We start from the raw sequence: 27,405 nt of genomic DNA, 5'->3' as shown, positions 1-27,405 counted from the left end.
TCTCTCTCTCTCTCTCTCTCTCTCTGCAGAGCTCTGCCTTTTCAGTTCCCCGTGGGAAACATCTCAGCGATTCCGGAAAGCGGCTCCCAGGAAGGGAACCCGGGACTCTGCCGTCTGCAGGCCGACGCTCTACCCACTGAGCCACACCCGCCAGGGCCTCTGCTGGTTTTTAGAGCGAGAGGAAGGGGGAGGGAGGGAGGAGGAGGGGAGGGGGAAGGAGGAGGGGGAGAAGGGGGAGGGAAAGGGGGGATGGAAAAGGGGGGAGGAGGGAGAAGGAGGAGGGGAGGGGGGAGGAGGAGGGAAGGGAAAAAGGGCAGAGGGGGAGGGAAGGGGGAGGGACAGCCACACCCAGGCGGCTCTGCAAAGTCCCCCCAAAAGCCCGCCGCTCCCCATCATTTATTGAACAAAGACTCGCTCGCACCCCCGGAGGGGCCGGGCCTGGGCGGGGCTGGGGCGCCGGCCTCCCTGGGGGCAGCGGGGCCTGGAGGCCAGGGCGAGGCAGCGCCGCCCGGAGGAGCCGGGAGGAAGCCGGTGGCCGGCCTCAGTGTCCTCACCTGGGACGCGGCCTCCTCCTCCTGCGCGGGAGGGGGGGTGGGGGGGCCCATCGGGGTCCGGGGTCCCGGGGCCAGAGGGGGGGCAGGAGCGGCTTCCCCACCCCAGCGCCTCTCGGCCGGACCCTGGCGCGCCCACACCCGCCGGGAGCGCCCGGCCCCCGAACCCCGCCAGCAGGTCCCCATTGAGGTTAAAACCCCAATCACAGGGCCCTGCGGACCCGCCGGCCCGGCTCTCCGGCGCCCCCGCGCGGCCCTCCCCGCTCCCTGCACCCCGGCCGGGCCGCTGCCCCAGGGCCTTTGCACAGGCAGGTCGGTCCCTAAGCCGCTCTGTCCGGGTTCCTTCCCATCCTGCGGGCCGGGGACCCTTCCAGAAACACGCAGCCCCCACGCCTCTCCTCGCGTCACCCGCTGCACCCCTCCCTGTCCCCCAGGCTCTGCAGGCCTCCGCCTCCGGGCGTTCCTGGCCACCACCCCCCGCAGGCGGGCAGGGAGGGCCCCGTCCCCACGGCGTTCCCAGGGCGGGACCCCGGGCGCTGCCAGGCCAAACAGGCCTCCTTCCTGGGGACCCCGATTCTGCGCGCTCACCCCAATCCAAACCCAGCTCCTGCTGCTCCTCCTGGGGACCTGCCCCCCGGGACAGCCCTCGGCCCCGAATCTGTCTCCGCGTCTGCAACGGGGGACCCGCCCCCCCAAACACATCTCGGCCTACACACCCAGGGTCTGGCCCGGGTGCGCGCCCGGACACGTCTGTGGACGGATGAGTGAGTGAGTGAGTGAACGAATGATGCACCTCCAGGGCCCGCTCAGGCCCCGCTCCTCAGCGCCCAGCGCGCCCTGCGCACAGTAGGCGCCTCAGTGCTTGCTGGAGGCCCAGCACTGAGACCTCCTGTCACAGTCCGGGCCCCAGGGCAGGCTCACCCCGGGGTCCCTGCACCCTCCGGGGAGCTCAGAGGATCACCCTCCGCACCCCAGGGCCCCGCTCCAGGCTCAGCCACAGCCAAGCCGCACACGCGGCCCCGGCCTCCGCTTTACGGGAGCTGTTCTGGCCACAGGGTCCCGGAGAGCGTGGAGGCCCCTCGGAGACCGGAGGATCACCCGGAAAACGCTTCCCGGCTTAGAGCGCCCCCGGGTGGAAGGAGGTCACTGCAGCGCCTCTGAGAGGCCGGGTCTCTGCGCAACTGCGGGGACAGCCCGCCCCCGCGTGGCCGCGCCGGGCACTGCAGGCAGGACCTGATTCTGAAGGGCGAGAGGGGACCTCAGGGCGGGCCCTGCGCCCTGCGAGGCCCGGTTTATGGGGTGGAAACCCGGCCGTCCGGAGCCCGCCCTGCGAGGGGCGAGACCACGAGCCTCAGGGGACCTCCGGGGGGATCTGGGCCGCGCTGACCACTCTCCCAGGAGCAATCGCAAGGAGCTGGGAAACCAGTGAAATTTCTCGCTTCCTCTCTGAATCAGCCAACACGCTTTAAAATAAACAAACGCACACCTAAACTGGGAAACACACCGTGTGGAGATTAAACAACGGAGAGCAGGCATGTGCCCAGCCTGAGGCTCTTCTGGAAAAGCCCAGAGGCCCAGAAAGCTGCCCCGGACCCCGCGCGCCCCCACCCAGCACACGGCCACTCAGACGCTGCTCACGTTTTAAAAGGTTTATTACTTCATCGGCGGGTTCTTCTAAAAAGACGACAAAACTCATTTTTCTTCCCGTAGAAAAGAGGCCTCGGGGGGAGGAGGAAGCTGAGTGGACAGGCCCCCGGCCCCCACCTCTGCCCGGCACCAAGATGGGCCCTGTGGGCGGCTGGCAGGCCCACCCCCAGGGCCGGCTCAGGATCGCAGCTCCACTCGTCTCACCGGGAGGGGCGCCCTCGCCCGCCCCAGGGGCAGGGGGGCTCTGAGGCCCGTGGGAGGCTGTGCCCGCGGCCCCTCCACCGGCTTTGGCACCAGAGTGTGCGAGGAGCCCGTCTGCCGGGAGCCGCCACGCGGGCCTGTGGGCGGGGCTCGGGGGCCGTGGCCCCGAGGCTGACGGACCGCCCACACGCCCACGACTGCCTTGGAGAGAAGGTTCCAGAACAGGAGGTTCTGCTGGTGAGCTGCTCTGGGCGTCCCTCGGCGGCATCCCGTCCCTGAGAGTGTGACGCGCTGTGCACACGGGCGTTAGGTGTACATTAGGTGGGCGCAGGGCTCGGTCACGCGTGTGCACAGGCGCCGGGGCCGGCCGGCTGCCCGCCGAGGGGCGCCTGGAGCAGGGGGGCGCGGGGGCTGGGCAGCCAGGCCGGCGGGGCCGCGGGGCTGGGCTGGCTCTCCGTGTCTCGGGGGCTGGGCTGGCTCTCCGTGTCTCGGGGACCCTGTGGAGAAAGGGGGAGTGGGTCACAGGCCGCACCCCACACCCTCCCTCCCCATCAGCAGCACCCGTCTCATCGCACCAGACCCGTCTTCCCTGCCCTTCAGAGGTGGGGAAACTGAGGCCCGCGGGCACTGCCCGATGCCGGGATGAGGGCGGAGCCCGGAGCCCGGGGGCGGCCCAACCGCCAGCAGCCCAGTGCCCGGCGCCGGGGGCGGGGCGGGGCGGGGGAGGCAGGCCGGCGGCCGGCGCCACCCACTGCGCCACCGCACAAGGCGAGGCCCGCACCCTGTTCACCACCAGCTCCGGGGCCTCAGGGACACTAGTGCCGGTGGCTGCGGGGCTGAGCCGACCTGTGAGCCAGGAGGCCCCGGGTCCATCCCCGTCAGGCGCAGGCCCGGGCTGCGGGCTCCATGCCCAGGGTGGGGCGTGCAGGAGGCAGCCGGCCCGTGATTCTCTCTCTATGGACGTTTCTCTCTCTCCCTCTCCCTTCCTCTCGGACATCAATAAAAACATTAAAGCACATCCTTCGGGCTGGCGGAGGCCGTGTTTCTGCCTTCTCCTCAGCCACCCACACCCGGGCAGGGCGCGCTCCCAGGGCCTGGCGGGGGACACAGCTCTCAGCCCCTTCCCCTCCCTCTTCCCTTCCTCCTCCTCCTCTTCCCCTTTCCCCTCCTCCTCCTCCTCCTCCTCCTCCCCCTCCTCCTCGCCTCCCGCAGGGCCTGCAGCACCTGCCACACAGACACACCGGCTCCCACTTCCCGTTTGGTTTTCTCCTTTATTCCCTCCTCCCGCGAGTGGGGGCAGCCGGGCCCCCGGCGGCTGTGCCTCCCGGCCCGCGGCCCCGGCAGCTCCCGCCCGGTGCCCAGAGGCCCAGGACGGTGACATCCCTGCGGGCGGGAGAGGCCCTCAGGGCACGTGCGGCCTCACCCGGGAACGAGCCACATGCCCATCGCTCCGGATCCACAAATAACCCTCCGCACAGGCCCGGAGGCGGCCCAGGAGCAGGGCCGGCGCTGCCCGGACGCCCTGCCCGGCACTCCCTCCCGGGCCCGGACACACGGACTCCGCCCGGTCGGAGCCCGAGGGCGGAGCTACTGGCCAGGAGAGGCCCCTGCACCGGAGGTCCTTCCTTCACCCTCAGCGAGGACATTCTCCACCGATCACAAAATACATCTTATTGATTTTCCAGAGAGGAAGGGAGAGGGAGAGAGAGCTAGAAACATCGATGAGAGAGAAACATTGATCAGCTGCCTCCTGCACGCCCCCCACTGGGGATGTGCCCGCAACCAAGGTCCATGCCCTTGACCGGAATCGAACCCGGGACCCTTCAGTCCTCAGGCCGATGCTCTATCCACTGAGCCACACCGCTTAGGGCTCCCAATGATTTTTTTAAAACATTTAAAAAATATATATTTTTCTACTGATTTCAGAGAGGAAGAGAGAGAGAGAGAAAGAGAGACAGAAACATCAGTGACGAGAGAGAATCTTGGATCGGCTGCCTCCTGCACGCCTGACCCGGGATCAAACCGTGACCTCCTGGTTCATAGGTCGATGCTCACCACTGAGCCGTACCACCGGGGCCTTTTTTTTTTTAAGAGAGAGAGTGGAAAGGAGGGGAGAGGGGACGTGAGAAACATCGATGTGAGAGAGACACTTCGACTGGCTGCCTCCTGCCATCAAACCTGCAACCCAGGTGCATGCCCTTGACCGGGGATTGAACCTGCGACCCTAAGGTGCATGGACCGACGCTCTAACCACTGAGCACACCGGCCAGGGTGAGGCCGCCGCTGTCCCACTCCTTCGCACTCGCAGCGGGTAGGTAAGACGCCAGCCCACAGAGCACGGGGCGCCCGGGGGTGTGGGGGCGGGGGAGGCGGGGTGCTGCCTTTGGCTGGGAGCCCCAGGGCAGAGCAACGGGGGCTGCGGTGCCTCGGCCTCGGGGAGCTCGGGCGAAGGGGGCACAGCCGCCTGTGCGGCTCTGCTCACCGCGGCGGGGCCGGTACCCACCTACAGCCTGGCCTCCTGCAGCACCGTGCCCTTGGGGGCCGTGGTCATCAGGGACTCGGAGTAGGCCCGCATGGCCTCCTTGTCCTTCGAGCCCTTATCGCGGCTCCAGAACAAGTGGCACCGCTCCTGGAAGAGACGGCGCGGTTACGGGGCGGGAGGCGCGGGCGCGGGTCCGGCTGCTCCCGGAAGGTTCCGGAGCCGGGGAGGGCGGGGCCCCAGAGTCCCACACCGAGGAGGGGGCGGCCGAGGTGTGGGGAGGCCCCGTGTCCGGGAGACGCGCTCGGTGCGCCGGCGGGCCACACTGAAAAGCGCGTGTTCACGTGAGAATTTAGGAATCGGGTGGAGGATCAGCCGGGAATCGATCAGAAACAGGGATTTTTCTGCTGAAAGACTTCCGCTGGGTCCGGGTGGCGTGGCTCAGCGGCTGAGCGTCCATCCACGCACCAGGAGGCGCCGGTTCGATTCCGGGTCAGGGCACATGCCCGACTTGCCGATTACGCACCAGTAGGGGGTGTGCAGATCGATGTTTTTCTCTCTCCCTCTCCCTTCCCCTCTCTTGAAAATCAATAAAAACATTTTTTTAAAAAAGCAAATCCTCAATGGTAAGATATGTACACAGATAATAATTTAATAAGAAAGATAAAAATTAAATAAAAATTAAAAAATAAAAATAAAAAGCAAATCCTGCCGAAACCGGTGTGGCTCAGTGGACAGAGCGTCAGCCTATAGACTGAAAGGTCCCGGGTTCGATTCCGGGCAAGGGAATGTACCTTGGTTGCGGGCACCTCGCCCAGGGTCCCGGCGTCTGCCCCTCCCGCCGAGGACCCCCGGCCGCACTGTGGCGGCCCCGCCCTGCCCCCCCTAAGAGCCTCCGACAGCCCCGCCGGGGGGCTCCGTGCGGAGTGTCAGCCTGTGAACCAGGAGGTCACATTTCCATTCCCGGTCAGGGCACAGGCCCGGGTTGTGGGTTCGATCCCCAGTGGGGGGCGTGCAGGAGGCAGCCAGTCCATGATTCTCATCCTTGATGTCTCTCTCTCTCCCCCTCTCTCCCTTCGTCTCTGAAATCAATAAAAACATTAAAAACTAAAAATAAACTAAAATCCCGCACGTGGCCGTCCTGTCCCTCCTGGGCGGCCCTGCTCTAGCCCCTCCGGCCGCCATCGCCTTTCTCACCGGACTTCCTGCCCGGTCCCTGTCTCCCGGGACGGTGTCTGCCCCTGAGCCGGCCCGCAGGAGGGCGGGCGGCAGGACGGGAGGTGCAGCGCCGCGGTGGGCGCAGGGCCGGGCCTGGGGCGGAGGCAGGGCGGCGGGGCCCTCAGAGCCGGCGGTGAGCAGGGCCCCCGGCACTCACCTGGGTGCGGATCTGGTAGACGACGGGGACCAGCAGCAGGAGGCCGCCGAGCGCCAGGAGCACGAACTGGCCGTAGTGCAGCACCTTGGGCATCAGCACCAGCTGCCGGTAGAACTCCTGCAGCGGCTCGCCCTCCATGGCCCCTCTCTGCGGGCAGGACGGGCGTGGGCTGGGGCCACCCCAGGAGCCCCCGGGCCACATCCCTGCCCCCGACCCCGTCCCTGCCCCCGACCCCGTCCCTGCCCCCGGACCCAGCCCCTGCCCCCCCGACCCCGCCCCTGCCCCCGACCCCGCCCCTGCCCCCGACCCCGTCTCTGCCCCCCGACCCCATCCCCGACCCCTTCCCTGCCCCCCGACCCCATCCCTGCCCCCCGACCCCGCCCCTGCCCCCGACCCCGTCCCTGCCCCCAGACCCCGTCCCTGCCCCCAGACCCCGTCCCTGCCCCCAGACCCCATCCCTGCCCCCGACCCCATCCCTGCCCCCCGACCCCATCCCTGCCCCCCGACCCCGTCCCTGCCCCCCCGACCCCGCCCCTGCCCCCGACCCCGCCCCTGCCCCCGACCCCGTCTCTGCCCCCCGACCCCATCCCCGACCCCATCCCTGCCCCCGACCCCATCCCTGCCCCCCGACCCCATCCCTGCCCCCGACCCCATCCCTGCCCCCCGACCCCATCCCTGCCCCCCGACCCCGCCCCTGCCCCCGACCCCGCCCCTGCCCCCGACCCCGTCCCTGCCCCCAGACCCCGTCCCTGCCCCCAGACCCCGTCCCTGCCCCCAGACCCCGTCCCTGCCCCCGACCCCGCCCCTGCCCCCGACCCCGTCCCTGCCCCCAGACCCCGTCCCTGCCCCCCGACCCCGTCCCTGCCCCCAGACCCCGTCCCTGCCCCCAGACCCCATCCCTGCCCCCGACCCCATCCCTGCCCCCCGACCCCATCCCTGACCCCAGACCCTATCCCTGCCCCCGAGACCCCATCCCAGACCCCATCCCTGCCCCCGACCCCATCCCTGCCCCCCGACCCCGTCCCTGCCCCCAGACCCCATCCCAGACCCCTTCCCTGCCCCCCGACCCCATCCCTGCCCCCCGACCCCGTCCCTGCCCCCAGACCCCATCCCAGACCCCTTCCCTGCCCCCCGACCCCGTCCCTGCCCCCGGACCCCGTCCCTGCCCCCAGACCCCATCCCTGCCCCCGACCCCATCCCTGCCCCCGACCCCGTCCCTGCCCCCGACCCCGCCCCTGCCCCCGACCCCGTCCCTGCCCCCAGACCCCGTCCCTGCCCCCAGACCCCGTCCCTGCCCCCGACCCCGCCCCTGCCCCCGACCCCGTCCCTGCCCCCAGACCCCGTCCCTGCCCCCAGACCCCGTCCCTGCCCCCAGACCCCATCCCTGCCCCCGACCCCATCCCTGCCCCCCGACCCCATCCCTGACCCCAGACCCTATCCCTGCCCCCGAGACCCCATCCCAGACCCCATCCCTGCCCCCGACCCCATCCCTGCCCCCCGACCCCGTCCCTGCCCCCAGACCCCATCCCAGACCCCTTCCCTGCCCCCCGACCCCATCCCTGCCCCCAGACCCCGTCCCTGCCCCCAGACCCCATCCCAGACCCCTTCCCTGCCCCCCGACCCCGTCCCTGCCCCCGGACCCCGCCCCTGCCCCCCGACCCCGTCCTTGCCCCCAGACCCCGTCCCTGCCCCCCGACCCCGTCCCTGCCCCCCGACCCCGTCCCTGCCCCCAGACCCCGTCCCTGCCCCCCGACCCCGTCCCTGCCCCCAGACCCCGTCCCTGCCCCCAGACCCCATCCCTGCCCCCGACCCCATCCCTGCCCCCCGACCCCATCCCTGACCCCAGACCCTATCCCTGCCCCCGAGACCCCATCCCAGACCCCATCCCTGCCCCCGACCCCATCCCTGCCCCCAGACCTCATCCCTGCCCCCAGACCCCATCCCTGCCCCCCCACCCCATCCCTGCCCCCCAGACCTCTTCCCCATCTCAAGCCTGCAGGGGCCTCCATTTCCTCCATGGCCACAGGGAGACTACATTTCCCAGACTCCCTTGCAGTTGGCAGGGTCATGTGACCTCATTCTGGCCAATGGGGCGAGGGCACAGTGATACACTTCCACACCTGGCTGGTGAAACCTCGCCGGGTTCTCCCCATCACTGTCCCCACCCCCGAACTCGGGCGGATTCTGAGGGTCTCAGGGAGGGGGGCCCACAGGACAGAGGAGCCTGCTGGCCCCAGTGGCTGCGTGGAGCCGGGCCCAAGTCCGACTGGCCGCGACCTTGACATTCTGAAGCTGCCTGTTCTGGCCCTGAGTTCACTCAGATTTTTTTTTAAATATCCTTTTATTGATGTCAGAGAGGAAGGGAGAGGGAGAGAAACATCCACGAGGAGAGAGGATCACAGATCGGCTGCCTCCTGCACACCCCCCACCGGGGATGGAGCCCACAACCTGGGCCTGTGCCCTGGCCAGGAATCGAACCCTGACCTCCTGGTCAATGGGTTGATGCTCAACCACTGAGCCACCCCAGCTGGGCATGCCATCGCCCTGGTTTAAAACGAGCGAGGTCAGGCCCGCTCGTGTGGCTCCGTGGGTAGAGGGTTCGATTCCTGGTCAAGGGTGTGCACCGGGGTTGCAGGTGTGATCCCGGCCCTGGTCGGGGCATGTGCAGAAGGCCCCGTGTCTCTCTCGCATCCATGTTTCTCTCTCTCTCCCCTTCCCTCCCTTCCACTCTCTCAAAATAAAAATAAAAGTAAAATCAATGGGAAAACATTCTCGGATGAGGATTAAATGAACTGGCCGGGGCAGCTCAGTTTGTGAGTGTCTCCCGATACGCCGAGGTTTCGGGTTCGATCCCTGGTCAGGAGCCACATAAAGAACCAACCAATGAATGGAACCGCTCGGCGTTGCTCTCTTTCCCTGGGAAGCCGGAGGAAAGATGTCCCCCCCACCCCCCGAGTGATGTCCTGAAACCAGCTCCCCACGGGAGGAGAGGAGGCCTCAGCGCCTTCAGAGAGCGGCTCCGCCCCCGGACTGGGTCCCACGGCCCCGGGCTGGGTCTCAGGGCCCCGGGCTGGGTCTCCCCGCCCCGGGCTGGGCCTCACGGCCCCGGGCTGGACCTCAGGGCCCCGGGCTGGGTCTCAGGGCCCCGGGCTGGGTCTCAGGGCCCCGGGCTGGGTCTCCCCACCCCGGGCTGGGCCTCACGGCCCCGGGCTGGACCTCAGGGCCCCGGGCTGGACCTCAGGGCCCCGGGCTGGGTCTCAGGGCCCCGGGCTGGGTCTCAGGGCCCCGGGCTGGGTCTCCCCGCCCCGGGCTGGGCCTCAGGGCCCCGGGCTGGGTCTCAGGGCCCCGGGCTGGGTCTCAGGGTCCCGGGCTGGGTCCCACGGCCCCGGGCTGGGCCTCCCCGCCCGGGGCAGCTCCTGCCCGTTGCCTGTGAGGTTTCCCTGGGTCGCTCTAGGCCCCCCGTGGGCTCCCTGGCCCCCGCGCCCTCCGGCCCCAGTGCCCGCCGCCCCCTCGGTGGCACCGGACAAGGAGCGGGTCTCACCTCCTCGAACCACACCAGCGGCATCACCACGGGCGCGATCTTCCTGGTCTGCCTGGGAGCGGGGACAGGGCGGTGAGACGCCTCTGGGGTTCTCCGTGGGGCTCGGACTCGGGGGACACGCGTGGGACACGCGTGGGACACGGGGGGGCAGGGGGTTCTGGGCACCAGCTCCCGGCGGGGCGGGGCGGGGGGGGGGCATCTCCTATTCCCCGCAGGGAGCCGCCGACAACAAGAGATCTTTCTCCACTAAAGACTCACAATAATACCCATCAGTAGTGACTTAAATGGAAATGGAGAAAACAAACAAACGGACAGAGCCTCAGCGCCCCGCGGGCGGGCTCCGTGGTGAGCAACGCCCACGAAGGAGGCCAGGGTTCGATCCCGGTCAGGGCCCAGGCTCGGTTCCCATGGGGGCGGCAGGGGGCAGCCGGCCCATGGTTCTCTGTCACCGCTGATGTCTGTCTGTCTGTCTGTCTCTCTCCCTTCCTCCCTCTGAAGTCAATGAAAATGTTTTAAAAGAGAAAGCAGCCCGCTGGGAAAGTGCTCCGCCTCGGCCATCATCGTCCTTTCAGACTTTCTGACTCCGCCACCAGGGGGCGCGCCGAGCGGGACCAGACTCGGCACACGGAGCCCGGCCCGCCCCCGAGGACACACGGACGCACCGTGTTTCCAGAGCGGATCGGAGTTCGGTGCAGAGACCTCAGGGACAGGCTCCCGGCAGGCAGCCCGGAGTCCCCGCGCCGTCCCCCTCCGCCCTCCAGGGGGCGCTAAGCCCCTGAGAAAGCTGTGCCAGCGGCGGGGACACAGGCCCAACTCCCGTTCACAGGGACACAGGGCCCAGGAGGCTTGGGCCAACGGAAAGCCGGTGCGGCCCTCGGGGTCCCGGGTTCCATCCCCGCTCAAGGGCACACACCTGGCGGGTTGCAGGTCCGGCCGGGTGGGGGGGAAGGCAGCCACTGGATGTGTCTCTCACATGGATGCTTCTCTCTCTCCTCTTCCCCCTCCCTCCCTTCCATGCTCTCTAAAAATCAATGGAAAAAATATCCCAGGCCGGGCTCTCACAAGGCTGCGGGTTCGATCCCTGGCCAGGTGGCTCAGGGGTGAGCGCTGGCCCAGGAACCAGGAGGTCACGGTTCAGTCCCCATCAGGACACAGGCCGGGATGCAGGATCCCCAGTGTGGGGCCTGCAGGAGGCCACCGACCAATGATGTGCTCTCCTCACTGATTTTCTCTATCTCTCTCCCTTCCTTCCTCTCCGAAATCCACAAAAATACACCCTGGATGGGGATTGGGCCCGGTCACACCATCCGGATTCTTACCTCCTCGAACATACCAGCGGCAGAGCAGGCAAGGCCGGGAGCCGGCACCTCCCCCCGCTGGTGGGAGAGCAGCCGCCGTGGGAACGGCCTGCAGTTCCCCAAACGCTGGAGCAGAGGCCCCGACTCAGCAGTTCTCTCCCAGGTGTCGGCCCGGGAGCCGGGCCCACGGAGCCTGTCCCCCACGGCCATCGGTCCCCCACGGCCACCGTGCCCGCCCACGGCCACAGCCCCTGAGTCACAAGGGCCCCGACCAGAAACAGCCGGGTGCCAGTCGGGGTGAACATGCTACAGGCACTGAATGGCACTGCACCTGAATCACAGGGTGGGGTTTGATGGTGTGAGAATCAAATCTTGATAAAGCTGTTATTAAAAAAAAAAATAGTAAGAAAAACAGCCCGGCCGGCCTGTCTAAGTGGTGGAGCATCGACCCAGGAACCAGGAGGTCAGGGTTCGGTTCCCCGTCGGCGGGTGCAGGCTGGGTCAGGCGTGCAGGAGGCAGCCGATCCACGACTCTCTCTCATCACGGGTGCTTCTCCTCCCTCCTCTCCCTCTCTGAAATCAATCAAAATATGTTTTAAGAAATAAAAACAAACTCGGTGCTTTAAAAAAGCCTCCTCCGAGTGAGGGGCCACGTGAGGGCGCTGTGTGACGGTTGCCTTGTGAACCCTCGGTTTTGCCCCGGTCTTGTTTCTGCCCCTCGCTGGGCGCCAGGCAGGGCTCAGCGGACACTCCTGCCTGGGGCGGACGCGGAGGGGGCGGCTGCGGGGCGGCGGGGCCTGGGGCAGAGCTAGGATCCCTCTGGGGAGCGACGGCCACAGCCAGGCCCCCCCCCCCCCCCCCGCAGGCCCGTGCCTCTGACGGCCACTCACCCGATGCCCTGGACGGCCTTCATGTACAGGCTGACCTGCAGCTTCACCGAGCAGTTCATGGGGATCCCCGTGACCTGCAGGAGCACGCGGTGAGGGCCTGGCCGGCCGATGCCGAGCTGGCAGTCCCCCCCCTGCTCCCCGGGCGCCAGGCAACGGGGACAGCCAGAGGCCTCTCCGGCCGCGCTCCGCCTCCACGCTGCCCTGGAGAGGCCGGCCCTGGCGCTGCCGCGCAGCTGGGAGCCCCCCCCCCCCCCCCCCCGACGGAACTGCCTGGGGCTCAGGGTGGGGGCGGGAGGGAGACCCACCCGCAGAAGTGAGGACAGGGACCCTGCTCTCGCTGGAATTCCCCAGAGGGCACTTATCTGCCGGGCACCAGGGCCAGGCTGGCACCTAGGGGCTGAGGCCTCGTAATTGGCAGCTGATAATCCTAATTAATTTACTGTCTTATGACCCTTCGGCAGACACCCCGCCCGCCGCCCAGACGGCACGTCCTGAACTATGGAGTCCGAGCAAAGGAGGGCCCTTGGCGGCGTGACGTCCCAGGAGCTGCCCAAGCAGAGCCGGCATCTCCTCCCCGCCCCTCCCCCAGCCTGGGGCGGGGAGGGGCAGCCGGGAGCCAGCAGAAACCCCCCAGAAGCCCCGGCTGCCGCAGGCCCACCGGGTGCACGTCCAGGAACAGGGAGTGCTCCTTCTTGCTGGGGTGCAGGCCCTGCACGGCCTCGGCCAGGGAGGGGTCCGCATTGTAGAAGTGCGGGTGCGAGATGAACAGGGGCGCGTCTGGAAGGAGAGGGGGGGGCGTCAGACAGGCAGAGGCAGAGAGGGCATCGGACAGGGAGAGGCAGAGGACGGGCAGAGGCAGAGGGGGCAGAGGGCAGAGGGGGCAGATGGGGCAGGGGGCAGAGGGCGCTGACACGTCCCGAGGCCGGACCGGGGTGCAGGACGCGGACACGCAGCCGCAGCGGGTGCCATGAGGATGACAGGAAGCGAACGACAATGACTAGACAGAGGGGTCCCGCCATTCGGGCTGGAAGCCAGCAGGGGGCGCGCTCTGTGCCAGGGGAAGGGGGACGCGGGGACCTTCTGAGGGAGGAGGCACCAGGCGGAGGGCGGCGTGGCATCCCAGGAGGCAGGGGTGCGGGGCGAGCGGGAGGGGGAGGCTGGGGCAGGCGGCGTGGAGGAGCAGAGGGATGCAGAGGGATGCGGCTGCGCGGGGAAGGAAGCCGGGCCTGCCTCGGGGGTGAGGGGGAGCATCGCCCAGCCAGGCAGCGGGTCCGCTCCGTGCGCCGCAGCCAGTGTCCCCGCCGCGGGGGGAGGGACACACCTGCGCGCCGGCCGGCAGCGGGTCTGGTCCGGGAGGGCCGCCCGGAGGGAGGGCCGAGGCTGCCCGCACCCCGCGGTCCTGCCGCGGAGGCCCGGCCGGGCGCTCACTGGTCCGAGCGCGGCCAGCTCAGCGGGTGCTGGGGGCAGGTCCCTGCCCGGCCGGCGGAGCAGGCGGGAGGCAGCCCCGGCCCGCCTCTCACAGCGCCGGCTCTCTGCCTCTCCCTCCCGCCCTCTCTCCAAAGCCAGGAACCGCTCCCGGTGAGAGTCAGAAAAGACAGATGCGCGTCGGGAAGCTCGAGCCCCGGGCACCAGCAGACACTTCCTCCTGGAGGTGGTCAGACAGACAGACAGACAGACAGAGCACAGACACACCCTCCTCCCCCTGGGCCCCTGGTCCTCCTGTGAGGTCCCCACCTTCCCGTCTGCACCTGGGGGGGGGGCCGCCAGCAAACGCGGGGCCCCACTTCCACAGGGGCCCCACCCGGGCTCTGCGGAGGGAGGCGGCCACGCCTCCAGGGCCCGGGGAGCGCAGTGGGTGGCGCCAGGTTGCCATCACCTGCCCCCACACCTGCCCCCGCACCTGCTCCCACACCTGCCCTGGCTCCTGCCCCAGCACCTGCCCCGGCTCCCGCCCCCGCACCTGCCCCTGCACCTGCCCAGCTCCCGCCCCCGCACCTGCCCCAGCACCTGCCCCTGCACCTGCCCAGCTCCCGCCCCCGCACCCGCCCCCACACCTGCCCCTGCTCTGCCCCGGCTCCCGCCCCCGCACCTGCCCCTGCTCCTGCCCCAGCACCTGTACCTGCACCTGCCCGGCTCCGGCTCCCACCCCCGCACCTGCCCCAGCACCTGCCCCTGCACCTGCCCGGCTCCTGCCCCGGCTGCGGACAGTCAGCCGCCTGGCACTTGGCCAGCACAAACAGCCTCGAGAACCCGCCCAGGTGCAAGTGCTAATTAATTTACAGCTTTATGGCGACGTATCTAATCGCCAGGACTGCGATCGGGCTGGGAGGGGGAGCGCAGGGAAGGGAGGCTGCGGCCGTCTTATCCCCAGATGAACCCACAGGAGGCAGAGTGCACGCACCCAGACACGCACAGTCCCCGCCGCCCGAGATCATGCCTTCGAACCCGGGACCAGCGCCGAGAGCGGGACAGGCGAGGAGCGGAGGAGCGGCCGGGGAGCACTCTGCAGCAGGAAGAGGTGCCGCCCCCGTGGCCACAGGGACGGGCCTCCGGGGAGACGGGCAGAGGCCCGGCCGAGAGGGAAAGCGGAGAGCGCCCCTGACCCACCCGCACGGAGCGAAGGGCGAGGCAGGGCCGCGGCGAGGTGTTCCGGAACAACCCGGCCCCTTCCCCCGCACCTGCTCCCACACCTGCTCCCACACCTGCCCTGCGAGGGCAGGGCGCCCCAGGGCGCGGTGTGGAGCCCCTGAGCCCCCTGCAGTGGGCACGCCGCCCGGATGACCCCGCGCCCTGGGCCCTGGACTCCATGAAGGTCAAGGCCGCGGCCGCAGGGCGGCTCGGAGACCTGGCCCAGGACTCGGAGCCACAGAGCTGTCTACGGTCAGGGTTCGAGTCCCAGGTCTCGGAGCTCGTGGGAATTATTACTAAGGGCTTCCTTCTTTCAGATGGCCTTTCTGCGGCCGACCGGCTCAGCGAGAGCCTGAGGTCACAGGGCCCAGTGACCGCCCCCCCCCCGGCCTGGGGCCAGGGGCCAGGGGTCAGGGTGACCGCCCCCCGGCCTGGGGTCAGGGGTCAGGGGTCAGGGCGGGGACACGCACTGAACTTGCAGGTGCTGACGTTCTGGATGCCGTTCTTCAGGCACGGGCAGAAGCCCTCGTTGGGCGGGTAGACGGACCCGTTGGCAAACAAGGTGTCGGGGGCCTTGAAGCGGAAGGTGGGGATGCCCTCGTACTCCCCGGCCTCCTGGTAGATGAGCTTCATGGACCTGGGCAGACGGGCGGGTGAGCCGGGACGCGGCACTGCCGCAGCAGCAGCGGCCGGTCCCTGACTCTCACCGTCGCTGCTTCTCTCTCCCACTCCCTCCTCTCTGACATCAATTAAAAATATTTTAAAAATAAAATAAAATAAAATGTAAAAAGTGGATACACACAGCACCATCCCCTCCCGCTCTGACCCCCGGGGGCACACTGGCCTGGGTCCCAGCCAGGACACCACTCTGAGGGCCAGAGACCGGTCCCCCCGGTCCCTGCCCTGTCCCCAGTCCTCGCCCCCTCCCTGTCCCTGCACCGGCTCCCCCTCCCTGTCCCTGCAGCTCCCCCTCCCTGTCCCTGCACCGGCTCCCCCTCCCTGTCCCTGCAGCTCCCCCTCCCTGTCCCTGCACCGGCTCCCCCTCCCTGTCCCTGCAGCTCCCCCTCCCTGTCCCTGCACCGGCTCCCCCTCCCTGTCCCTGCAGCTCCCCCTCCCTGTCCCTGCAGCTCCCCCTCCCTGTCCCTGCACCAGCTCCCCCTCCCTGTCCCTGCACCGGCTCCCCCTCCCTGTCCCTGCACCGGCTCCCCCTCCCTGTCCCTGCAGCTCCCCCTCCCTGTCCCTGCACCGGCTCCCCCTCCCTGTCCCTGCAGCTCCCCCTCCCTGTCCCTGCAGCTCCCCCTCCCTGTCCCTGCAGCTCCCCCTCCCTGTCCCTGCAGCTCCCCCTCCCTGTCCCTGCACCAGCTCCCCCTCCCTGTCCCTGCAGCTCCCCCTCCCTGTCCCTGCAGCTCCCCCTCCCTGTCCCTGCACCAGCTCCCCCTCCCTGTCCCTGCACCGGCTCCCCCTCCCTGTCCCTGCACCGGCTCCCCCTCCCTGTCCCTGCAGCTCCCCCTCCCTGTCCCTGCACCGGCTCCCCCTCCCTGTCCCTGCAGCTCCCCCTCCCTGTCCCTGCACCGGCTCCCCCTCCCTGTCCCTGCACCGGCTCCCCCTCCCTGTCCCTGCAGCTCCCCCTCCCTGTCCTGCACCAGCTGCTGCAGCCGGGGCCTGGCTCCTCCAGGTGCAACCAACGAGCCGTGTGGGACGCGAGGCTGGCGAACCGGGGAGCCCACACTCTCCGGGCCACGCAGAGGCTGCGGGGCTCGGCCAGGAGGCCCCGCTCCGCCAGGCCCGCGGGCGCTCACCGGCAGGCCTCGGGGCTGAAGAACTCCACGTCGGTCTCGGGAGTCATGAACGGCGCCCACATCTGCCCGGACGTGCCGTTGATCATGTTACACTGGTCCGAGTGCCAGTAGTTGACCTGGGGGAGCCCAGAGCGGAAGGTGAGCGGCACGGGGCGGCGGGAAGGCCGGGGCAGCGGGAAGGCCGGGGCGGCGGGAAGGCCGGGGCGGCGGGAAGGCCGGGCCGGCTGGGGCTCATGACCCGGCTTCCAGGGCTCAGGCGCCCGGGCTGGGTGTGAGTGAGGAGGGGCCGGACGCACTTCTAGCTGTCTGGGTGGCAGGAGAGGACACTGCTGGGCGGTGTGGGCGGGGCCGGGAGGTGTGGGCTGTGCAGTGTGGGCATGGCTGGCTGGTGTGGGCGTGGCTGGGGCGGGACCACGTGGTGTGGGCGGGGTGGGGCTGTGGGGCGGGGCCTGGCTGTGGGGGCGGGACGGGCTGTAGGGGCGGGGCCGGCCGTGAGGGCGGGGTGGGGCGGGGCTGTGGGGCAGGGCCGGGCTGTGTGGGCGGGGCGGGCTGTGGGGGCGGGGCCGGCCGTGAGGGCGGGGCGGGGCTGTGGGGCGGGGCCGGGCTGTGTGGGCGGGGCGGGCTGTGGGGCGGAGCCGGCTTGGGGGCGGGGGCCGAGAGTGGGGGCGGGGCCTGGTTGTGGGGGCGGGGCGTGCTGTGAGGGCGGGGCGGGCGGTGGGGGCGGGGCCTGGCGGTGGGGACGGGGCGGGCTGTGGAGGCGGGGCCGGGAGGTGGGGGCGGGGCCTGGTTGTGGGTGCGGGTCGTGCTGTGAGGGCGGGTCGGGCTGTGGGGGCGGAGCGGGCTGTGCGGGCGGGGGCCAGGAGGTGTGGGTGGGACCGGGCGGTGTGGGCGGGGCTGTGAGGGCGGGGCCGGGCGGTGGGGGCTGGGCCTGGTCGCGGGGGGGGGGCAGGGCGGGCGGGGGGGGCGGGGCGGGCTTGGGGGCGGGGCCGGGCTGTGGGGCGGGGCGGGGCCCACTGCGCCCGGCTCTCACCTTGCTGATCCCGTTCCACTTGTCCACGAGGTGGACGCGGCTGAAGTCTTTGACGCCGGTGAACACGGTGAAGACCCCGGTGTCGGAGTTGTTAAACTGCGGGCACAGCAGAGGGCAGCAGCTTCAGGCCTCGGAGCGGGAGGCCCGGGGCTGCCGCAGCGCCCGGGGATCGAGGGGAGCTCGGACCCGGCACCGAGAGGGCGCCAGTCTGACCCCGGGCCAGGGCCGTGCCTGGATGGCAGGCTCGATCCCCAGTAGGGGGCGTGCAGGATCGATGTTGCCACCGCTCTCTGAAACCCATAAAATCATATTTGAAAAAAAAAAAAAGAAAGAAAAAGGAGAAAAGGGGGGAAAAAACAGAAACAAAGAAAACACCAGGCAGCTCGGATCAGAGCTGTCGTCGCAATGTATGACCTGCCTGCTCCCATCCATCCACCCAATCCCATCAGTGAGCCTGGGCCAAGCGGTGCCTGAACCCGCCTGTGGGCTTTCAGGGCCCTGAGGAGCCAGGTGTCCGCCGGGGACCCCGCGGCCCCGGGCCGCCGCACCCTGACAACAGTCACAGTTGTCACTGACGCCGGCGGTGTGGACGGGGGCGGGCCTCCCTGGGGCGCGCACCTCCGCGAACAGCCCGAACTTGTCCTTGAGCGGCAGCATGCCCGGCAGGAAGCGGTTGATGAGGCTGATGAGGGGGTCGCTGTAGCCCCAAATGATCTCGCCCACCGTGCGGTTCATGAAGGCCTGCTGGCCCAGGCTGGAGAAGCCCACGGTCATCAGCATCTTCAGCGCCATCGACTTCTTCTCCGCCATCATGGCCGCGCTCTGCGGGCAAGGGCAGCGGCTCAGGCGGGCGGGGCCTGGGCGGGGCATATGGGGGCGTGGCGGTGCCGGGGCGTGGCGGGCGGGGTTTAGCAGGGGCTGGGCGGGCCCTGGGGGCGGGGCCCTGGAGGGGCGGGCGGGGTTTAGCAGGGGCTGGGCGGGCCCTGGGCCTGGGGGTGGGGCGGGGCGGGGCCTGGGGCCAGGTGGGGCCAGGTGGGGCCAGGTGGGGCCAGGTGGGGCCAGGTGGGGCCAGGTGGGGCCAGGTGGGGCCAGGTGGGGCCCGGGGCGGGTCGGGGCCCGGGGCGGGCGGCGCACCAGCATCAGGATGTTGGGCATGCTGACGTAGTCGCTCTCAGAGCCGCGGGACATGTGCGGCTGGAACTGGTAGTGGCGGTACTCCCGGAAGGACACGGTGTCGTTGTCGTTGAAGGTGATGTTGCTCTTGTGCCGGAACTCCCTGCGGGGGGGGGGGGTCAGCGCCCGGCTTCCTGCAGGCTCCCCCGGGCATCCCCTGGTGTCCGCACAGCTCCCCGCCGCCCGAGCCCAGCCTGCCGCCCCCAGGTCCGTCCTCCCGCGGCCGCCGCCGCAGGACACGCGAGGCCCACCGCCCGGGAGAGCGCCCCAAAGCCCGCAGGCCGCCCCGGCCAGTCCGCCTCCGCCAGGCCCTGCCCCCGGTCACCTTGTCCGAGACCCCCATCATCTCAGGCCTAAAGCCCCGCCCCCGGCACTGACCGGGCACCCCCTCCCCCCACACTGACCGGACACCCCCTCCCCCCACACTGACCGGGCACCCCCTCCCCCACACTGACCCGGGGACCCCCTCCCCCACACTGACCGGGGACCCCCTCCCCCCACACTGACCCGGGCACCCCCTCCCTCCTCAGCGCTTTCTGTCCATTTTGGGGTTCCCTGTGCCTAGAACAGCCACAGAAATCCACTCGGTGCCCAACAGACGTTTGTCGGAAGAATGAGTGAACGAATCAATAAATGAGTAGATGAGTGGATGAGTGAATCAGTGAGTGAACGATCAATGAGTAAATGGGTAAGCGAATGAGTAAACGAGTGAATGAATGAGTTAATGGATCAATGACTGAATGAGCAAATCAATGAATGAGTGACCCAATGAACGAACGAATCAATGAGTAAATGGTGGATGAATGAGTGAATGAATGATTGCAGAGTGGATAATGAATGAGTGAGTGAGTGAATGAGCAAGTGAAACAATGAACGAATAAATTAGTGGAAGAGTGAATGAATGAATAAATGAGTGAAGGAGTATCTGAGTGAATAATGAGTGAATGAATGAATAAATGAGTGAATGATTGGATGAGGGAGGGAGTGAATGAGCGAGTGAAGCAATGAGAGAATGAATAAATTAGTGGAGGAGCATCTGAGTGAATAATGAATGAATGAATGAGTGAGTGAATGAGTGGATGAGTGAATGAATGAATGAGTGAGTGAATTGGATGAGTGAGTAAATGATTGGATGAGGGAGTGGGTGAATGATTGGATGACTGAATGATTGAATGAGTGAGTGAATGAATGAGGGAGTGAATGGATGAAGGAGCAAGTGAATGAGTGGATGATTGGATGAGTGAATGAGTGGATGAGTGGGTGAGTGAGTGGATGATTGGATGAGTGAATGGGTGGATGAGTGGATGAATGAGTGAGGGAATGAATGAATGAGGGAGCGAGTGAATGCTGGCCCGGACTCTGACTGGAGTTTCTGACTCCCGAACCTGGGGCACAGCTGCTGAGCGTCGCCCCTGGTGACCAGAACCAGCCAGCGCCCCCCCGCCGGCCCGCGGGGCCCAGAGGCAGGGCCTGCCTCCGGAGCCAGCTCGGGGCTGGGCACGCCGCCTGCCCTGCCCACCGCCCTGTCTGCCCTGTACGCCCGCCCTGCCCGCCACCGCTCACCTGTACACGTAGGGCCCGAGCTCCCGCACCTGAGGCTGGCGGCCCACCAGCACCTCCTTGGGGTTGAGCACGTCGAACAGGTAGATGGAGAGGTAGAAGGGCACCGGCAGGTCCTTCCACACGTTGAAGGTCAGGCTGCTGGGGTCGATGCGCACGTTCTGGGGGCGAGAAGACCCCGTGAGGAGGCGCCAGGACCCATGCCTGCCACCGCCACGGAGCCACCCCACACCGCCACGCCACGGAGCCACCGCCACGGAGCCACAGCCACGGAGCCCCCACACCCCTCCATGGCCGGCGGAGAGGGGTCTGCACAATTGCACAATGAGAGTGAATGGGGAGTCTGGCTATGCGTGTGTGTGTGTGTGTGTGTGTGTGTGCACGCTCGCATGTGCACACGTGTGTTTTATTGACTTGAGAGGAAGGGAGAGGGAGAGAGGAATAGAAACATCCATGACGAGAGAGAATCTCGGGTCGGCTGCCAACTGCACATCCCCTCCTGGGGATCTAGCTTGCAACCAGGGCATGGGCCCTTGACCAGAATCGAACCCAGGACCCTTCTGTCTACAGGCCAATGTTCTATCCACTGAGGCACACCGGCCAGAGCTGTTCTCAGCTCTTCACCACATGACCCCTTCCTGAGCAGCGCTCCCTCCCCCCGCAGCCCCCCCTCACTGGATTGTCCTGGCTTCCCCTCACTCTGAGTGAGGGCCTAAGTGAGCGGCAGCCGCAGCCGACCCTGACCTTTGTCCAGGAAGGTCCTGCCTGGGTGGGGGCAGGGCCGGGACCACAGAGACGGATGGCCTACCCCTGCACTGTGAGGTGAAGGCCACAGGCTGGGAGTGGGGTGGGGAGCTGGGGGGCCGTGGGGAGCACCAGGCCGTCTCCAGCTCAGTCCGAATGTGGACGAGGAGCCTGGGACCCAGACCCCATGGGGTGGGGGGGCGAGGGGGTGGCTGTGGTGCAGTGATGGGGTCACCCCACCTAAGGGCTCAGCGGCCACTCCTTCCAGATCCCCCCCCCCCCGTTTCATGGGCTTCTTTTTCTTTTTATGTATCTATTGATCTCAGAGCGGAAGGGAGAGGGAGGGAGGGAGAGAGAAACGTCAGTGCTGAGAGAGAATCATGGACCGCAAACATATGCTATCTACCCACAGCACCTCCTACCCTTTTTATGAGACACTGATTTTTAAAAATATATATATTTTTATTGATTTCAGAGAGGAAGGAAGAGGGAGAGGGAGAGAAACATCCGTGAAGAGAGAGGATCATGGACCGGCTGCCTCCTGCACACCCCCCACTGGGGATGGAGCCCGCACCCCGGGCCTGGGCCCCGACCGGGAATCGAACCGGGACCTCCTGGTTCCCAGGTCGAGGCCCCACCCCTGAGCCCCGCCTCACACCTTCGGGCCACAGCTGGCTCACCAGCTGCCCTGGCACCCCTCCCGGACGGTGACCTCCCTGTGGGGAGGGGGCGCCCCCTCTTATCAAACCCTTCCCCCCCGACAGGGGCGGGAGCTGGCGGGCCCGGGGGCGTGGCGAGGAGCAGGCGGGCGGGTGGCGGCGGGTGGTCTTGGCCGGGGACGCAGCGGGCAAAGGCCAGGAAGGAAGCCGGCTTATCTGCATGTCCGCCAGCAACAGGCGCACTTTACAAACACGTCTTAAAATAGCCGCGTGGCCGCCAACACCCCCGGCCCGAGCAGCAGACCCTCCCCTCCCGAGGGAGCCGCTGCGGGGCAGCCGGGCGGCGGGCGGGCGGGCGGGCGGGCGGGCGGAGCCGAGCAGGGACGAGGGGCAGGTCCGGGAGGTGCCGGGCGGGCGGAGAGCCCAGGCCTCTCCGGACAGTCCGCTGCCGGCCGGACCTCGCCCAGGGACCCCCCCCCCGAATCCTAGTCCTGTGGTTTGGGGTCTGGACCCCGGCCTTTCCTCCCTGAGAGCAGCTAGGCCTCAGCTGTGTCTCCGCTCCCGGCCCAGAGAAGCAGCAGAACCAGCAGCGGCTGAGGCTGGGGCTGGGGCTGGGGCTGGGGCTGGGGCTGGGGCTGGGGCTGGGGCTAGGGCTAGGGCTGGGGTAGAGGCTGAGGCTGGGGCTGGGGCTGGGGCTGGGGCTGAGGCTGGGGCTGGGGCTGGGGCTAGGGCTGGGGTGGAGGCTGAGGCTGGGGCTGGGGCTGGGGCTGGGGCTGGGGCTGAGGCTGGGGTGGAGGCTGAGGCTGGGGCTGAGGCTGAGGCTGAGGCTGGGGCTGGGGCTGGGGCTGGGGCTGGGGCTGAGGCTGGGGTGGAGGCTGAGGCTGGGGCTGAGGCTGAGGCTGAGGCTGGGGCTGGGACTGAGGCTGGGGCTGGGACTGAGGCTGAGAGCATCATGGATCAGCTGCCTCCTGCATGCCTCCTACTGGTATCCAGCCTGCCATGCAGGCCTGTGCCCTCACGGGAATGGAACCCTGACCTCCTGGCTCCTAGGTGGACGCTCACCACTGAGCATCACGGGCCGGGCATGTGGCAGCGATGACAACAGCGGAGCCGAGCAGCTCGCACAGAACCAGCCGGGCCGCAGAGCCCAGAGCTCGGCCCTGTCCCTCCCCAGGTGCCGGCGGCCTCGCTCCCACTGGCCCCGGGCCCCCGGGAAGGAGCGAGTGAGGCCCCGGGCCCGCCCTCAGACGCTCCGGCCTCCCTGGGTCACAAGCTCTGTTGCCCAATGAGCCGCCTCGGCGGCCGTGGCCTCGCTCCAGGGACACGTGGCGGGGCCGAGGGCGTGAGCCACCGGACAGCGCACCCCGGCCCAGGAGCCCCAGAGCCGGCCCCTCGCCCGGCACACACACACACACCCATACACACACACTCATACATACACACGGCACACACGCGCACGCACACACACACACATTACACACACACGGCACACACACACACACCCATACACACACACGGCACACACACACACGGCACACACACACTCACACACACACACTCACACACACACATACTCATACATACACATGGCACGCACGCGCACGCACACACACACATACACACGGCACACAAACACACACACGGCACACACACACACGGCACACACACTCACACACACACACATACTCATACATACACATGGCACGCACACACACGCACACACACATACACACACGGCACACAAACACATGGCACACACACTCACATACACTCACACACACATATACATACACACGGCACGCACGTGCACGCACACACATTCATACATACACACACACTCATACACACACTCATACATACACACGGCATGCACACACACACACACGCACACACACACATACACAGAGCACACACACACGGCACACACACTCACACACACTCATACACATACACACACTCTCATACACACACTCATACACACACACACACACACACACACACGGCACACACACACGAAGCAGCTTCAGACAGTCCGGCTCCGGGAGCCAGCACCGGTTGGAGGTGCCCGGCGTGCTGGGGTGCGGGCCGGGCGCTCATGCCGCCGGGGTCAGACGGGCCCCCGGAAACCGCGTCCACCAGCCTCCGAGTGGGGCCCCATGGGGACGCGGCCTCCGCGCAGACAGTTCAGGGTCTCAGAGGAGCCTGTGGGCTCGGCGGCCCTGACTCCGGGACAGACGTCCTTCTAACAGAAAAAGGCGCCCCATGGCCCAGCTCAGGGCTCAGCGCGACCTGTGAGCCAGGAGGTCAGGGTTCGACTCCCGGTCAGGGCACAGGCCCGGGTTGCCGGCTCCGTCCCCAGTGGGGAGCGTGCAGGAGGCAGCCGGTCCATGATCCTCTCTCATCATGCATGTTTCTCTCTCTCTCCCTCTCCCTTGTGCTCTGACATCAATAAAATTATATATATATATATATATATATATATATATATATATATATTTTTTTTTTTTTTTAAGTGGTTTTATATATATATTAATATATATGCTTTTTTAACTGATTTCAGAGAAGAAGGGGGAGGGAGATGGAAATAGCAGTGATGAGAGAGAATCACTGATCAGCTGCCTCTTGTAGACGCCACACGGGATGCGGCCTGCAGCCAGGGCATGTGCCCTGACCGGGAATCGAACCCGGGACCTTTCAGTCTTCAGGCCGACGCTCTGTCCACTGAGCCACACCAGCCAGGGCTGGTGTTTTTAAAAATAAAAATAAATGCCATGGATGCAGAGCCACCTCGTGGCACCGCCCGCACACCTCTCACCCACATGGCTGTGCTCAGGTCCGCACCGGGCACCCCCAGCTCACAGAGGGCGGCTGGGGCCACGCCCGCCCGGGCCCGTGGAGCGGGCGCCGGCCTCGTGCAGAGCATGCCTGCCGGCTACGCGTCCGGAGGGCTCCCCGCACCGCCCGGCAGGTCCTGGCAAAGGGCACGGCCCGCCCCGCGCCCTCCGGCACACCGGAGCCGCCCACCGGGCGGCAGACAAAGCCTGAACTTTGGCACAAGCCGGCGGCTTTGGCGCGGAACAGCTCCTCCCAACCAGCTGCCGGGAACCCGCCACCGGTGTGGGCGGCGGGCCCGAGGGCTCCCTCTGGTCTCCCCAGAGGAGAAGGAAAGGATGGCGCTGAGCTGCACCCCAGTTCTCCCCGCGGCCACCCGAGACCTGCGGAGCCTGCCGGCCGGGGGGCTCAGTGGTGGGGCCGGCCCGGGGCCCGGAGGGACAGGGAGCATGTGACCCGCAGCGTGTTTGCTGTCTGCCCGGGGGCACCGGGGCCGGGAGGGCAGGGACCTCCGTGGTGTTGGTCTCTGTGTCCCGAGCGCCTGGCCCGCTGCCTGGACTCTCCAACATCGAGCGGGCGGCGTGTGGGAGACGCGGCTGGCTCCGCGGGGAGGGGTGTGACGGCGGCCGGTGTGGGCCACCGGGCCACGGCTGGCTTCCCCTGCACGGCCCGCTCCACATTCTGGCCACCGTTCTCTCCGCAGCCACATGCGCTCTCTCTCTCTCTCTCTCTCTTTTTTTTTGAATCCTTACCCGAGGGTACTTTCCCCGTTGGTTTTTAGAGAGTGGAAGGGAGGGGGGAGACAGAGGAGCACCCGCGGGAGAGACACCTCAATGGGTGGCCTCCTGCAGGGGCCCCGACCGGGGACGGGGGTCGGGCCTGCAGCCCAGGTAGGTGCCCTTGACCAGAACTGAGCCTGAGAACCTTCAGTCTGCAGGCCGGGGCTCTATCCACTGAGCCACACTGGCCAGGGCACAAAACGCAGTGGGAGAGCATCCTCAGGTCCGGCTTCTCCACGACAGAACCACCTCCTGCCGGCTCCGTGGGGAGCACAGCGGGCGGGCTGCCTCGGCCCCGGAGCCGGAGCTGGAGCCGGCGCCGAGCCAGGGGGCGGTCAGGCCGGGGGCGGTCAGGCGTGGACAGCGATGGGGACAGCTCACGGGAGTGCCTGGGCTCACAGGGGCTCCTGTGGCTCAGTGGATAGAGCGTCTGCGTCCTCTGACACCCCGAGGTCAGGGGTCACAGACAGACGGGCAGACGGGCTGGAGGCACCTCCGAGTGTCCGCGGAGCCGCCGAGGGCCCCAGGGGAAGGAGCTCCCGGAATAGGAGAAGCGAGCAAGGGTCAGGCCACTCCTGTTCCTTCCCCGCCGCGGGAACAGGAAGGAACGGGGGGCGTGCGTGTGTGTGTGTGTGTGTGTGTGTGTGTGTGTGTGTGTACCGGGGAGGGAACAGAAACTGTAGAGGTGACCGGGTCAGCGGTCCCTGGGTCACAGGTCTGGGCCTCCGGGCTCAGGGCTCCCAGCTGCAAACCAGACCGAATCACCCCCACCCCAACCCCAGTCCCCCCAGGGCCTTGCCAGCCGGGCCCCCCCGTTTCTCTGTCTCTCAGCTCCCACGGCCGCTCCCCGGGGCCAGGCCGCCCCGCGGGGGGTCCCGCCGAGGCCCTCCGTGCGGTCCTGGGAGCCCTCTAAGCCCATGTACATGTGTGTTCATGTGTGCTCACACACCAACAGAGACTTGTATAAACACTGTGTGTGCGTGTGTCCATGTGTGATCATGGGGCCATAGTGACGTGTGAGCGCACTTACCCACACATGTAATCACACACCCACATACACCAACACACATTGTCACATGGTTGCCCACATGCAAACACATGGGCTCACATAGGTTGTGTTGGGGCGTGGGCACATTACCAACACATGCATACATGCATTCCATGTATGCACCAATACAGAGGCACGTGCCTGCACCTGTTGACACAGTGAGCATGTGTGCGTGTACTTTGGCATATGATCACACTAAACACACATGGGCACATGCTCACACAGGTTTGTGGGCTACCAGTTGTGTGCACCATTGGGTCATGTGTGCAGACATCAGCACCCACGTGCACATACATCAGCACACACGTGTGCAGACATCAGCACACACGTGTGCACGCCTCACTGTGAAGCCGGGGAGCAGCGAGTCTGCCAGGAGAGAGCAGGAACCGAAAACGAACGCTCAGGCACGTGTGCTGCTTCCCAGCGGCGCCCGGAGCCCAGCGTGGCTCGCTCGCCCGGGATAAGGAAGTGCCTCACGGGGGCGGGAGAGGCAGAAAACAGCAAATGGAGCCGGACGGGAGCACCCGGCCACGGCACCTATCCACGGCCACGGCCACGGCCACGGCCCACGACCCAGTTCCACGGGCCCGGTCCACGGCCACGAGCCTCACCTCAGTACCCGGGCCCAGTCCACGGCTTCCCTAAGCGGCCAGGTGCGGGGCCTGCAGGAAACACCAGCCGTCCGGGCCCGGGAGCGGGCCATCCGCCACCCCGATGCCCTCCGGCACAGCTGACGGGCAGGGCCCGCGGGACGGGCAGGGCTGCCTCCTGGCTCGCTGGGCATTGGAGTCCGGCCGTGGCCCTGAAGGGGGGGGGGGCATCCCGGCGGCTCTGGAGGACGGGTTAGGGTTAGGGGAGCCCCCGCCCTGGCCACCAGGGACAGGAGAGGGAGGCGGGCCCTGCCCCCAACAGCCAGGCCAGCTGCCCGGACGCAGAGGAGGCCACGGGGTCGCCCAGGCTCCCTGGACAGTCAGCCTGGCTCTGCCCCTTCGGCCGGGTGGCCCAGGCAGGTGAGCTCCCAGTCTGCGTCCCCGGCCGGGTACCACAGGGCGCCCGGCTCGGCGAGCTGGGTGACGGCGGAGCGCTCATTACTGTTATCTCCGCTCGTTACTGTTATCTCCTCTGATTACATCGCGGCCGCGCCTTCTGACTGAGGGGCGGCTCTGCCAAA

General features: G+C 67.7%; 1 protein-coding gene across 2 annotated transcripts in view; it reads right to left on the bottom strand.

Annotated features, from left to right (window-relative positions):
- Positions 1-2,185: 2,185 nt before the first annotated feature.
- The window catches only part of SCARB1 (scavenger receptor class B member 1), a 31,287-nt gene continuing 6,067 nt past the window's right edge, over positions 2,186-27,405 (bottom strand). The window contains exons 2-13 of one of the 2 annotated variants that reach the window (XM_084867447.1): positions 20,176-20,333; positions 18,574-18,715; positions 18,058-18,261; positions 17,440-17,535; positions 16,410-16,525; positions 15,081-15,247; positions 12,641-12,759; positions 11,983-12,056; positions 9,795-9,846; positions 6,254-6,400; positions 4,903-5,028; positions 2,186-2,896 (exon numbers count right to left, since the gene is read on the bottom strand). In XM_084867447.1, coding sequence (XP_084723573.1) covers positions 4,903-5,028; positions 6,254-6,400; positions 9,795-9,846; positions 11,983-12,056; positions 12,641-12,759; positions 15,081-15,247; positions 16,410-16,525; positions 17,440-17,535; positions 18,058-18,261; positions 18,574-18,715; positions 20,176-20,333 — 1,401 coding nt within the window. In that variant the 3' untranslated portion in view covers positions 2,186-2,896. The remainder of the gene's footprint in view (positions 2,897-4,902; positions 5,029-6,253; positions 6,401-9,794; positions 9,847-11,982; positions 12,057-12,640; positions 12,760-15,080; positions 15,248-16,409; positions 16,526-17,439; positions 17,536-18,057; positions 18,262-18,573; positions 18,716-20,175; positions 20,334-27,405) is intronic. The other variant, XM_084867446.1, reaches the window with a different exon arrangement.

This window comes from Pipistrellus hanaki (genome assembly GCF_964339955.1).
Source record: "Pipistrellus hanaki genome assembly, chromosome: 19".
Taxonomy (NCBI): Eukaryota; Metazoa; Chordata; class Mammalia; order Chiroptera; family Vespertilionidae; genus Pipistrellus; species Pipistrellus hanaki.
The sequence above is the reverse complement of the archived record's forward strand: the minus strand, read 5'-3'. Positions and strand labels throughout refer to the sequence as shown.